The 14,676-nt window shown below is 50.8% G+C and overlaps 2 protein-coding genes across 7 annotated transcripts in view; both read right to left on the bottom strand.

Moving 5' to 3' along the window:
* LOC139767150 (sodium/hydrogen exchanger 9B2-like) overlaps positions 1–3,558 on the bottom strand; it is a 29,938-nt gene extending 26,380 nt beyond the window's left edge. For 4 of the 6 annotated variants that reach the window (XM_071696175.1, XM_071696180.1, XM_071696181.1 and 1 more), the window contains exons 1-2: positions 3,449–3,558; positions 1,163–1,313 (exon numbers count right to left, since the gene is read on the bottom strand). In XM_071696175.1, coding sequence (XP_071552276.1) covers positions 1,163–1,232 — 70 coding nt within the window. In that variant the 5' untranslated portion in view covers positions 1,233–1,313; positions 3,449–3,558. Of the gene's footprint in view, positions 1–1,162; positions 1,314–3,322 lie in introns of all 6 variants that reach the window. The other 2 variants (XM_071696178.1, XM_071696177.1) reach the window with 2 other exon arrangements.
* Positions 3,559–7,712: 4,154 nt separating this feature from the next.
* On the bottom strand, positions 7,713–9,860 carry LOC139767117 (uncharacterized). Its single transcript, XM_071696121.1, has one exon. The coding sequence runs from the start codon at positions 8,904–8,906 to the stop codon at positions 7,821–7,823; it is 1,086 nt and encodes a 361-aa protein (XP_071552222.1). The 5' UTR covers positions 8,907–9,860; the 3' UTR covers positions 7,713–7,820.
* Positions 9,861–14,676: the final 4,816 nt, after the last annotated feature.

The following is a 14,676-nucleotide window of genomic DNA, read 5'->3' as shown; positions in this document are numbered from 1 at the left end:
ACATTGTCCTCAAACATCTCATTTCCAGCACATCCACCCTCCTGCACACAACTCTATCCATAGCCCACGCCTCGCAACCATACAACATTGTTGGAACCACTATTCCTTCAAACATACCCATTTTTACTTTCCGAGATAATGTTCTCAACTTCCACACATTATTCAAGGCTCCCAGGATTTTCGCCCCCTCCCCCACCCTATGATTCACTTCCGCTTCCATGGTTCCATCCACTGCCAGATCCACTCCCAGATATCTAAAACACTTTACTGCCTCCAGTTTTTCTCCATTCAAACTTACCTCCCAATTGACTTGAACCTCAACCCTACAGTACCTAATAACCTTGCTCTTATTCACATTTACTCTTAGCTTTCTTCTTTCACACACTTTACCAGTAAGCAACCACCTGATTGTGCATTTTGAGTGTCAAGTGTGCCAACAAACCTCATAAGTACCCACATTTTCTTTCATCCAGGCAACAATTCAGCCTTTTTTCTCCTTAGAATGGTATGAGCCTACCATCTAGGTAGAAGAAATACAGTACTCAGAAGCGAAACTCCCAAAATGAAGTGGCAACCGTGAAGAGCAAAGAAAAGCACTGAGGCTGGTTGCTGGCACTTGCACTTTAGAGAAGCCAGTATCAATGACCGGATGAACAATTATTTCACAATGAGAGTGCCATATGCTTGTATCCACAATAAACCTTAGCAATGTATTGGCTCAGGGAGTGGACAAGCTTTTTGTGGACACTGTACATACAAATTCATTTTGTTCACCTAATTCTGCCTTTTCTCAAATCGTCTTGAACTTTTATACATATCATTATCTATCACAATACAACCAGCTTCCTTCATAACCAACTTTTCTCTCATTACAGCAGCTGAGCTGTCCCATTGCTAATTCAGCTCTTTTCCTCATTAGGAAATTAATTCCTGTTAACATCTTCATCCAAGACACCAAAATATAAATATCTTCATCCAAGACATTAAAATACAAATATCATCATCCAAGACACTAAAATCCAACAAGAATTAAACTGAAACACTACCAAAATTAATAATATTTTAGATGCCATAATCTCTAAAAAATGAGACTACTAGGAAAATTCATAAAACTCATACGTGAGACCAATGGGTAAATACATGACCTTATCCATATACAAACCATCTAACTCCGGCCAAGACACGTCAGTACTTGGATTATCCATAGTGGAGCTCTGGAGCTGAATATTCATGGAGTAGTTATTCAAAACCTTCGTAAGACTTCACTGGTGTGCATATCCTTTACATGGGGCTCCACAATCAACAGTCAATCACTGGTGGAACAAAGACAGAATGATGTAGTAGTAAGTTTACTACATCCCAACAAATATACTCTGTGATTTCATATATATATATATATATATATATATATATATATATATATATATATATATATATATATATATGGTACCTGCCTTCTAAGCACTTATGACATAAGTTCCAAATAATGTTTTTTTTCTGTATAACACAAACAAAATTTCCCTATACATGAAGAACCTGTATTCAGCTTTGTTCCTTTTAATACAAGCCAAATAAAACAGCATACCCTTCATGTAGCTCTCTTACAAGTTGTCAGATTACCCTAAGTGAGAGAAGAAAATACAAAACCAATTATGCCACTGTCACACTTACCACTTTTGAAAAAAGAGATATATGAATAACTATAATGTTTATTCAGGTGGTTTAAAATATCTACTTTAAAACAAGCTATAACTTCAGAGGCTAAACTATCATCACCTACGCAACTAGCAGACACTGTGCTGCTGAAACTCCTCCCACTAAGCTAACTCATGCACCAATCTTGGATACTGATAGGTTGTTGGGAGGTGACACAGCCTCTACTAGAAATGGTACACCAGCAGTAATATGAGGGCAAGTGAGTACTCAGAAAATAAACTCTTCAACCACTCACTTACTTGCCCTCATCTTCATGTATAAAGGTCTTTCTCTTGAAGAGAACTGATTGGAAGATGCCTCTCTCAGTGAGGTCCTCTCATGGCTTAATCTTCCAAGAACTGGACATCCTTACTATGATTATATCATTCGTGCAATTAATAATCATCAGAAGTCTCGAGAGACTTTAAAAGAAAACAAAATCACTTTGCATGACAAAAACCACAGATGGGTCTACATTAGGGAATATCTTGTCAAAATATGCACCCTACAGAAATCCCTGGATGACATATGTTACAGTACTAACCAGCAGTAAAATTCTCACTTTTGAATACTGTACAAGAATCCAAGATTTAACAATTTCTAAGTAAATGATAAAAAGTAGACAGCCACATCCTACCAAACTGGAGTCCTGTCAATATCCCCAGCAAAGGGCTCCCGTGGAGTAACTTGACTCACAAACTGTCAATGTGCTAATCCTGTCACAGCTGTGGCTATCTACTAAACAATGGAAGGATGAACAACAGCGAGGGCTGTGTGCCATATATTCATGCTTAGGACTAAACCCAAGCTAGTGGAGCAAAAAGAAGTAATGCTATCTACTGCACCACCAAGGTGCTTAAACATTACCATTGACTTTTAAGTGCAGTAGTTATAATGCTAAAACTAGACAAAGCATATGGTTTTCCAAAGACAAGTTTTTTCACATCCATTAGAAATCACTTATATTTCAATATAATAATAAGACAATTGGCCAAACAGTGTTATATAGCTGATGCTGTTTCAATGTAAATTCTGAAAATACAATTGGGATTTATTTTGATGGCTTTGAATTTCATCCTCAGACAATGAACTCAATCACTGTCATGTGCCAAGAGTATGATTTGCTGGATATGTTAGTTAATTGTCTCCAAGATGGAGATAGACAAACTCTTCTGCATTTTTTGCATGAGTCATGTGAGGTTTTCTTGCATTTCGTTTTCTTATGTGTTTAAATTGCTTTTAAATTAATCACCACACATTTTCCCTGATATTCAAAACCCTCGCCACTATCATATTACCTGATGGTGCATAATACAATATAGTGCTCCAATTTATATGCTCCAGCTGTTATTCTATCATTTAAACTTGCCTCTACTATTGCAGGAAAAAAATTAGGCTGTTCCAGGTAGTAAGGGGAAGTTGTCACATGTTAAGTTGATTTCAAGATGAGCTTAACCTAATTTTACGTTAACCCATCATTTTCCTTGATCCTCATAATCCTACCGACTATTGACTTACTCTTGTATAGTACAACTGCTCAGCAAAATGAGTACTTCACACAAGTAGTATAATCAAACTAGAATATTACCACATGTTCGTCAACCTAAGAAAATATACATTTGCGCACCTATAAGGCAATTAATGTTGATACCTTTTCCACAAACATTAAAATTCCATCAAATCCTTTACTATCGAGTAGATATCAACAACCGACAGTTTTGCTATAGGTCTTTAAGAGTTCTTACAGATGTACCTCCACAAAATGAACTGATGGACTTGATCGTGAGCCCATCTTTAAAAAATATAATGCCGCTAGCAAACGTTCTCGCGAGCCATAACCTGAAAGTGAAAGTATCGCCGAACAGCAACACTCACACTTAGAGTCTAGCGAGGCTGGGTATCACGTTTCTCCTATATCAATATATGTTGTGTTTGTTGTAAATACGCATTATTAATCATCATTAGCGTAGATTCAATAATCGTTTTGATCATGTTAAATTTGACGTGTGATAGATGTACTTATGAATACATAGTGTAATGTCTTCTTTAACCCATTGAAGCAGAGCCCCGATATTTTGGGGGTTCCAAAACGAATTTTTCCCTTTGTGCTATCAACTAACAGGCAATATCAATAAGAATGTAAGGAATAAATCAAACAAACTTTATGTAATTGAGTAGAGACAAGTTCGCGCACCCGCCGTTGTTATGAAGGTGCGTTGTGCCGCTGACTGGTCAGGTCACATATTATGTCATCAGCTCGGCGCCTGATGCCAATTTACTTTATGTAATTCACACATTTCATAAGGACAGCATTTAAATTTGGGAGATTCTTTCTAATAGTATACCCAGTTTATAATACATAATGATTACGTAAATTTTTCACAAGCCATCATAGGGCTTTTAAATATGGCCAATTTACAGCATTTTCATATAAATCGATCACCAATCTCGTTTAAGTAATTTTCAACTGTTCAATATCCACAGGTATATACAGGGTTTTGTTTTAACAGGCATCAATACACGGTAAAGCTGCGTAAATCATAGAGCGAACACGTCTTGGAGGAGCAACTTACCTTCAGCCTCTGTGGAGTGTGGGGAACTTGCAAAACTAAATTTTTTTCTCACTACTTATCATAGTTGCTATTTACATAACGAATTCTGCATACAAAATAGGTACTTGGCATAGACTATGGTTTGGCTGTATGTCTGCAAGAGGTAAAGACATGGAACGCTTAAATAAGGTTAAGAAACGAAGTAACACAAGTGTAAAACTCTCCCGCCGTGACACACAATAGGCAATCATAAAGTGAGCCAATCTCTGAATCCACTTGATGGTGGGAAGAGGCGACCCATCTAGGCAAACTTGCGATCGTCTTGAGAACGTCCTTGCACGGTTGCAGCTTATATTGATTCGACATAATTTGATGTTGCGTTGAGATTGTGCAAGTGTTTTGTGATTTTAGGGACATCTGATATGAATTAAACAATTGATCATGGAACCAACTAGACTATGTTATCCATCCGAATCTATTCTGGACTTGACAATTGTTTCTTATCGTGGGATGGTGTTATCATCAGGTGTTATCAATACTGGCCTTAATCACCAAATGTTAATTTTCTGCAGTAGCAAATTCTCAGATCAACATATACACGCCGTTCGGCTTCAGTGCATGAAACATCACAATAGAACATCACAACAGAGTCATATTGTATTAGTTATATAAATCATCCTGCGGGTTTCCTTATCTAACTAGTCAAGTCACTTAGTAAGCAGGTCTGGTTTGGTCCAAGTTCTGTAACAACAATGGTGAAGCATGGACGAGGTTTAAGTACAAAGCATTATTGGATCTCATACATCAGAGACAGCTACTTGACCAAATACAATTCATAGTTCAGTTAGATTATGAACAATGCTAGTATTCTAGAAATTGGTTAAACATAAGAATGCTGAAGCAAAATTCCAACACAAACCAGTTAAAAATAAGAACCATCCAAAGAAATTGTGGCAAATCTTGAAAGACTTTAACGTTTCATCAAAATGTAAAGTAAAATACAATAGCATTGGCTTGAATATGACAAAGTATTAAGTTTTAACAAAATATAGGTAGCTGAATATTTTGATAACTTTCAACTGTTTCCCCACGTATTGATAATTACCTGCATATACTGGGTGCTTTGATCTTATTCATATTAAGCAATTCTATAAAGACAATTATACTGTAGACACCATGCTTGGTTTATTTGCTGATACAGGGGTATAAAAATTTACTGGTACTGGCTTAGACAATCTTTCAGCCAGAAGTCTCCAGTAATTGTCTCTCCATTTGCTCGTATAAATCAATCAATAATGGTAACGTAGTAGATGATTTGAAGGTGTCTAGGGTCGTGCTTTCGTTCAAAAAGTAGAGTAAATCAGATGCTGGTAACTATATATCAGTGTTCGTACTATTTTCATATCAGGTGTTTGAACGTAATGTGTATAACTAGGGAAATGAATATCTTGTACATACATCATAGTCTGTTGAAAGAGTTCCAGTCTGGATTCAGAGTCATGATACAGTTAGGGTCTAGGGGATCTAGGGACATCTTGGGAAGCCGACAACAGATCTGAGGAAAAAAAATGCAAACATTTCTGGTTCGGGATAGACATTCCAGCAGCATTGTTGAAAAACCACATGAGGGATTAGGCTCCGCTGCACTAGTATATCTCAGACGTCAAGGACGACGGGATGAACACGTTGTCGTACACGTGTGGCTGGACAGATTCATACAGGTGCACACAAGTAACTGCCTGCACAGAGGGTTAACGGTATCTCCTACAGCGAATTTTGAGAGCGTTCCCGGGATACTGGGGAAGAATCTATTGTTCGCTGGGGATAAGACGAGAAGCGGAGGACGGTGCTAAAAATGAGACGATTAAGATCTTCCAGCGAGTCAGAGTGAATGCAGGTATCATCTGCATAATAGGTTACTCTGGTACTGCAAATATCAGGTGGAGAGATAGCAAGGAGGTGCATGAGGGCATTAAAATGAAAGGGGCCGAGAACACCACCCTGTGGAATACCTAGTTCGGTCTGAGTCGGTGGAACTTCAAGGCCCCCTAGAAATGGATATGGGAGGTTCTATTCCGCAGACATCCCGCATCCATTATAAGAATACCTTTGACACCGAAGTCTACCAGTTCATGGAGGATAATATCTCTTTGCAGCATCAAGGGCACTTTTAAGACTGACGTAGGATAAGACGCTCGAAGGGTGGAGAATGGGACTATTGTGCCGGAGATCCAGGCACTAGGCGCATACTCAGTGCATAGACAGAAACTGTAGAACATGAGGTGGGAGTGGGTTTAATTAGTTTTAATGGTACAAGTTAGGTGCCATTTATCTAAATGTGTATGCAACTCATTTCGAATTCTTCTACTTAGAATTAAGTACCAGTGCAGAGTAATTAATATCAGCTTTTGATGGTCACGATATAATCCTCCATTATAACTTATTCAACTATATTCTTTACTTTGCCATAATTCATCTTGAACTATATATAATACAGAAATAAGTACTTGCAAATACTTTAAACTTGTTCAACATACCTAGTAAAAGTATTTATTTTGCCAAATTTCAGCTATTAGTACCCAACCTTATGAGGAAGTAGCGATAAACGTCGGCTATTCCAGGTTTGTTGACGTTCACGTGCGCCATCTGTCAACAACGTTTCGAACCAACTCAAATATGATAAGGTTTCTAAAATCCTTTATTTAACTAATGCTCTCTACCTCAAAAAAAAAAAAAAAAAAAAAATCATCGCACCATGCCACAAAGGACGCTGTAGAAACCAAAGTCGACTCCCCAGTGCTTTAGTATCCAGCCAATTCCATTCTTATATCTATATCTTCATACTATTCGCAATTTCCCGCGTTAGCGAGTTAGTGTTAAGAACAGAGGACCGAGCCTTTAAGGGAATATCCTCACAGCCCCATTCTCTGATCTTTCTTTTGGAAAATCAAAAAGCGAGAGGGGAGGATTTCCAGCTCTCCACTCCCTCCCCTTTCAGTCGCCTCCCGGGTTCGATCCTGGCTGTTGGAGGGTTTTATGTTCTATGGAGGTGCACTTTATTCGTATAATATATATATATATATATATATATATATATATATATATATATATATATATATATATATATATATATATTGTACAACGTCTTACACAAACACACGCCTTACCAATTTTACTAGTCATGATCCTTCAAGCATTACGATCCACCAACATAATACAGTTAACATTTATTTCCATATCTTCCCCGCTGTACCAATGTTTGGGGTAGTAACATATCCTCCAGCATATTCTATATATCCATAGCTTCAGCTCTTACATTTCCTGTCGTCTTCAAAATTTCATGTAAAAGGATAATTGCAGAAGTTTATAAACTCTAGTTTTCATAATTAACTATGTACAAATACTTTGGTATACATGAAATACGAGTATTTTCCCTCTGTTAGCAAATGTCAATAATACAAAGGCACTGTTTAAAAAGTTTATTTTTTCAATAAAAAATTCTGTTAAAAGTTTGGCGTCAAATTAAAAGGTTTAGCATATGCCAATCACAATATCCCCGAGAATTCAAACGTCTTAAAAGAGCTCTCTCATCCTTTGAAAAATCTTGTCGCTGTACCTTTTCGCAAGTTCCTTCGTCATGAATTTTGTAGAGTAGTCCAGAGTGTGGGTTAGTCTGCCCCTGAAGGTGTGGACGAAGTGTGAGCAAGCTATGTTCCCCTTCTTTATGGATATGGAGTTAACGATGCGCTCTACCCGCACGTGCGGTCCTCCCTCTGTCACCAAAGGAGTTACGTCACCAAGGTTGACCATGTAGTAGTCAGTTTGACGTATGGCAGGCATACGGAACGCCCGATTAAAATCTGGAGGAGCAGGAGAAACGATACGTTGTATCGCCTCTTCGTCCATCACCATTCCAGTAGACACAGCAGAATCCACTGCTTCTTGGAACGATCGTGCCAGTTCCCAGAAAGTTGCCATGATGTTCCGTGGAGTTCCCATCCACAGATGTAAAGGAGTAACGTGACATCCAAGAAGAAACTGGGAGGAGTCACCACCCCAGTAACGTCGCATGTCGACTGTTTGGCTACTGCAGATAAAGTAGTTGTCCAGGATGATACCTTTCTCAACCAAGAGCTCCATCAGGGCCACATTAGCCAGTGCACTAAAACCTGAATGGACCTCTACGCCCTCCGAACGGCACTTCTCAATGAACTGGGTCGTGCTATACTCGCTTAAACAATAGTTTATGTGACGACTTCTTTCCGCCACCTCTTCAGGTACTGTGAAAACCTGATCAAAAGCAGATCTCCACCTGCTCCTTTGTCGCATTTCCGAAAACAGAAAATGTTTCATTTCGGGATTAGACTCAATCATTTGGACCCTGTTAGCCACCAACGAAGAACTTAGATCAGGAGCATATCCGTAGAGTTCCTCATCATCAATGGTCGTACCTTCGATAACATCATTAAGAAGTTTTATGATCAAGCCACAGATCGTCATGGCTGTATAGCCATCAGCAATACCGTGATGTATACCGAGGAAGAGGTAACTAGTGTGAGGTAATGCTACATCAAGATTTTCCTCTACATCCATTTGGAGTTCGGAGGACCAAGCTAACTTAACCTCATGCGAGGAGGGTACGTCAGCAGCAGCCGACATGCAGGAATAATCGCTATCACAAAAGGAAGAGAGAGAGCTTGTACTATCACCCAGAGAGGTCGACGAGCCGTCACTAACAGGGGAATGCTGTGGTTTAACATTCCGGTCTGAAGTCTGGGTTGGATCAGGTTGGGTGGCTGAGGAGGTAGCCGTGTCACCGGATTGAGAAGCTTGGGTCGAGCCATTGTTGGGCTGTGAAGCGACGGTACCAGCTTGGGAAGCTGGGGTGGATATGTCCTCGGGATGACAGCTTCCATTAAGGGTAGAATGCAACCTGGAAGTTCCATTTCTGGAGGAAGGAGGAAAGTTGCCACTGGAGAGACTGGGTGGAATGCCGTTGATACCCTGACGGTGAGGCGGAACAACTCTCACCCTGATGGAGCGTGAAGGTATACCGTTCGACAGATATGGTGGGGCAGGAACACCATTAGCTTGAAAACGTGGTCCAGGTATGTCACCAGCCAAGTGAGAGGGAGCAGAATAAGACTGTGGGGCAAAACCATTAAGAGGACTAGAAGATGTGATCTCTGGCGATGGTGGTGGTGGTGTAGGCCTTCTGTTACTGATGGTTACCCGACATTGGTTCACTCTATACGATGGACGGCTACTGTCACCAGGGTTACCTCTCACCCGGGACGGAGGGCCAGCGTCGGACCCAGGCAGGGACGGAGGGCCAACGTCGGACCCAGGCAGGGACGGAGGGCCAACGTCGGACCCAGGCAGGGACGGAGGGCCAGCGTCGGACCCAGCCCGGGACGCAGGGCCAGCGTCGGACCCAGCCCGGGACGGAGGGCCAGCGTCGGACCCAGGCCGGAACGGAGGGCCAACGTCGGACCCAGGCAGGGACGGAGGGCCAGCGTCGGACCCAGGCAGGGACGGAGGGCCAGCGTCGGACCCAGGCAGGGACGGAGGGCCAGCGTCGGACCCAGGCAGGGACGGAGGGCCAGCGTCGGACCCAGGCAGGGACGGAGGGCCAGCGTCGGACCCAGGCAGGGACGGAGGGCCAGCGTCGGACCCAGGCAGGGACGGAGGGCCAGCGTCGGACCCAGGCCGGGACGGAGGGCCAGCGTCGGACCCAGGCCGGGACGGAGGGCCAACGTCGGACCCAGGCCGGGACGGAGGGCCAGCGTCGGACCCAGGCCGGGACGGAGGGCCAGCGTCGGACCCAGGCCGGGACGGAGGGCCAGCGTCGGACCCAGGCCGGGACGGAGGGCCAGCGTCGGACCCAGGCCGGGACGGTGGGCCAGCGTCGGACCCAGGCCGGGACGGTGGGCCAGCGTCGGACCCAGGCAGGGACGGAGGGCCAGCGTCGGACCCAGGCAGGGACGGAGGGCCAGCGTCGGACCCAGGCAGGGACGGAGGGCCAGCGTCGGACCCAGGCAGGGACGGAGGGCCAGCGTCGGACCCAGGCAGGGACGGAGGGCCAGCGTCGGACCCAGGCAGGGACGGAGGGCCAGCGTCGGACCCAGGCAGGGACGGAGGGCCAGCGTCGGACCCAGGCAGGGACGGAGGGCCAGCGTCGGACCCAGGCAGGGACGGAGGGCCAGCGTCGGACCCAGGCAGGGACGGAGGGCCAACGTCGGACCCAGGCAGGGACGGAGGGCCAGCGTCGGACCCAGGCAGGGACGGAGGGCCAGCGTCGGACCCAGGCAGGGACGGAGGGCCAGCTTCGGACCCAGGCAGGGACGGAGGGCCAGCTTCGGACCCAGGCAGGGACGGAGGGCCAGCGTCGGACCCAGGCAGGGACGGAGGGCCAACGTCGGACCCAGGCAGGGACGGAGGGCCAACGTCGGACCCAGGCAGGGACGGAGGGCCAGCGTCGGACCCAGGCAGGGACGGAGGGCCAACGTCGGACCCAGGCAGGGACGGAGGGCCAGCGTCGGACCCAGGCAGGGACGGAGGGCCAGCGTCGGACCCAGGCAGGGACGGAGGGCCAGCGTCGGACCCAGGCAGGGACGGAGGGCCAGCGTCGGACCCAGGCAGGGACGGAGGGCCAGCGTCGGACCCAGGCCGGGACGGAGGGCCAGCGTCGGACCCAGGCCGGGACGGAGGGCCAGCGTCGGACCCAGGCAGGGACGGAGGGCCAGCGTCGGACCCAGGCAGGGACGGAGGGCCAGCGTCGGACCCAGGCAGGGACGGAGGGCCAGCGTCGGACCCAGGCAGGGACGGAGGGCCAGCGTCGGACCCAGGCAGGGACGGAGGGCCAGCGTCGGACCCAGGCCGGGACGGAGGGCCAGCGTCGGACCCAGGCCGGGACGGAGGGCCAGCGTCGGACCCAGGCCGGGACGGAGGGCCAGCGTCGGACCCAGGCCGGGACGGAGGGCCAGCGTCGGACCCAGGCAGGGACGGAGGGCCAGCGTCGGACCCAGGCAGGGACGGAGGGCCAACGTCGGACCCCAGGCAGGGACGGAGGGCCAGCTTCGGAACCCAGGCAGGGACGGAGGGGCCAGCGTCGGACCAGGCAGGGGACGGAGGGCCAGCTGTCGGACCCAGGCAGGGACGGAGGGCCAAGCGTCGGACCCAGGCAGGGACGGAGGCCAACGTCGGACCCAGGCAGGGACGGAGGGCCAACGTCGGACCCAGGCAGGGACGGAGGGCCAAGCGTCGGACCCAGGCAGGGACGGAGGGCCAGCGTCGGACCCAGGCAGGGACGGAGGGCCAGCGTCGGACCAGGCAGGGACGGAGTGCCAGCTTCGGACCCAGGCAGGGAACGGAGGGCCAACGTCGGACCAGGCAGGGACGGAGGCCAACGTCGGACCCAGCCGGGACGGAGGGCCAGCGTTCGGACCCAGGCCGGAACGGAGGGCCAACGTCGGACCCAGGCAGGGAACGGAGGGCCAGCGTCGGAACCAGGCAGGGACGGTAGGGCCAGCGTCGGAACCAGGCAGGGACGGTAGGGCCAGCGTCGGACCCAGGCAGGGAACGGAGGGCCAGCGTTCGGACCCAGGCCGGGACGGAGGGCCAGCTTCGGACCCAGGCAGGGGACGGAAGGGCCAGCGTCGGACCCATGCAGGGACGGAGGGCCTGCGTCGGACCCAGGCCGGGACGGTGGGCCAGCGTCGACCCAGGCCGGGACGGAGGGCCAGCTTCGGACCCAGGCAGGGACGGTGGGCCAGCGTCGGACCCAGCCGGGACGGAGGGCCAGCTTCGGACCCAGGCAGGGACGGAGGGCCAACGTCGGACCAGGCAGGGACGGAGGCCAACGTCGGACCAGGCAGGGGACGGAAGGGCCAGCGTCGGAACCAGGCAGGGACGGTGGGCCAGCGTCGGACCCAGCAGGGACGGAGGGCCAGGTCGGACCCAGGCAGGGAACGGAGGGCCAACGTCGGAACCCAGGCAGGGGACGGAAGGGCCAGCGTCGGACCCAGGCAGGGACGGAGGCCAACGTCGGACCAGGCAGGGGACGGAAGGGCCAGCGTCGGAACCCAGGCAGGGACGGAGGGCCAACGTCGGACCAGGCCGGGACGGTGGGCCAGCGTTCGGACCCAGGCAGGACGGAGGGCCAACGTCGGACCCAGGCAGGGAACGGAGGGCCAACGTCGGACCAGGCCGGGACGGAGGGCCAGCGTCCGGACCCAGGCAGGGAACGGAGGGCCAGCGTTCGGACCCAGGCAGGGAACGGAGGGCCAGCGTTCGGACCCAGGCAGGGAACGGAGGGCCAACGTCGGACCCAGGCAGGGAACGGAGGGCCAACGTCGGACCAGGCCGGGACGGAGGGCCAGCGTCGACCCAGGCAGGGACGGAGGGCCAGCGTTCGGACCCAGGCAGGGAACGGAGGGCCAACGTCGGACCAGGCAGGGACGGTAGGGCCAGCGTCGGAACCAGGCAGGGACGGTAGGGCCAGCGTCGGACCCAGGCAGGGACGGAGGGCAGCGTCGGACCCAGCAGGGACGGAGGGCCAGCTTCGGACCCAGGCAGGGACGGAGGGCCAGCTTCGGACCCAGGCAGGGGACGGAAGGGCCAGCGTCGGACCCAGGCAGGACGGAGGGCCAACGTCGGAACCCAGGCAGGGACGTAGGGCCAGCGTCGGACCCAGGCCGGGACGGTGGGCCAGCGTTCGGACCCAGGCAGGGACGTAGGGCCAGCGTCGGAACCAGGCAGGGGACGGAAGGGCCAGCGTCGGAACCAGGCAGGGGACGGAAGGGCCAGCGTCGGAACCAGGCAGGGACGGAGGGCCTGCGTCGGACCCAGGCAGGGAACGGAGGGCCAACGTCGGAACCCAGGCAGGGACGTAGGGCCAGCGTCGGACCCAGGCAGGGACGGAGGGCCAGCTTCGGACCCAGGCAGGACGGAGGGCCAACGTCGGACCCAGGCAGGGAACGGAGGGCCAACGTCGGACCCAGGCAGGACGGAGGGCCAACGTCGGACCAGGCCGGGACGGAGGGCCAGCTTCGGACCCAGGCAGGGAACGGAGGGCCAGCGTGGACCCAGGCAGGGACGGAGGGCCAACGTCGGACCAGGCAGGGACGGAGGGCCAACGTCGGACCAGGCAGGGACGGTGGGCCAGCGTTCGGACCCAGGCAGGGAACGGAGGGCCAACGTCGGACCAGGCAGGGACGGTGGGCCAGCGTTCGGACCCAGGCCGGAACGGAGGGCCAACGTCGGACCCAGGCGGGACGGTGGGCCAGCGTTCGGACCCAGGCCGGAACGGAGGGCCAACGTCGGAACCCAGGCAGGGACGGTAGGGCCAGCGTCGGAACCAGGCAGGGACGGTAGGGCCAGCGTCGGAACCCAGGCAGGGACGGAGGGCCAACGTCGGAACCCAGGCAGGGACGGTGGGCCAGCGTTCGGACCCAGGCAGGGAACGGAGGGCCAACGTCGGACCCAGGCAGGGACGGTAGGGCCAGCGTCGGAACCCAGGCAGGGACGTAGGGCCAGCGTCGGACCCAGGCAGGGACGTAGGGCCAGCGTCGGAACCAGGCAGGGACGGTAGGGCCAGCGTCGGAACCCAGGCAGGGACGTAGGGCCAGCGTCGGACCCATGCAGGGACGGAGGGCCAACGTCGGACCAGGCAGGGACGGTAGGGCCAGCGTCGGAACCAGGCAGGGACGGTAGGGCCAGCGTCGGACCAGGCAGGGACGGTAGGGCCAGCGTCGGAACCAGGCAGGGACGGTAGGGCCAGCGTCGGACCAGGCCGGGACGGAGGGCCAGCGTCGGAACCCAGGCAGGGACGTAGGGCCAGCGTCGGAACCAGGCAGGGACGGTGGGCCAGCGTTCGGACCCAGGCAGGACGGAGGGCCAACGTCGGACCAGGCAGGGACGGTAGGGCCAGCGTCGGACCCAGGCAGGACGGAGGGCCAGCGTTCGGACCCAGGCGAAGGTAGACGGACTGCATCAACAAAGTATTGGAGGTTTTTCGACAAAGATGACCCATATACTGAATTTTGCGTGCCAGCAATGTAGCTTTGCGGAGACGACCGCAATTCATACTTTGCCGAGGAAACTGGTATAAAAGAGTTAAGCTTAGTCGAGGTGCCAGCTAAAGTTACTGTACTCACCCACTTATTCTTACAAGTTTTAATCACATTGCCCTCAAACAATCCAAGAAGGACCAGCTAAACAATTTTATACCATATGCAAATACTTTACTGTCACTATTGCTCTTACCTATGGAGGTGTTCAAGGGCCGCCTTTACGTCTTCCGCGTCTAGAGGTTCCTGGGATTCGAGCTTCATTTGGTAGCAAGCTATGAAGGCGCCATGCCTGTGTCCTGCCTCGTAGTAATCCTCCAGCCGCGTCGTCTGTCTCAACCACATTTCGCCTTCTTCGT

This window comes from Panulirus ornatus, chromosome 59, assembly GCF_036320965.1.
Source record: "Panulirus ornatus isolate Po-2019 chromosome 59, ASM3632096v1, whole genome shotgun sequence".
Lineage (NCBI taxonomy): Eukaryota > Metazoa > Arthropoda > Malacostraca > Decapoda > Palinuridae > Panulirus > Panulirus ornatus.
This window is presented reverse-complemented; position numbering and strand designations above follow the sequence as displayed.

Bases quoted from the DNA above. Each gene is read 5' to 3' on its own strand.
- LOC139767117 (XM_071696121.1), bottom strand. From the start codon at position 8,906: ATGTCGGCTGCTGCTGACGTACCCTCCTCGCATGAGGTTAAGTTAGCT.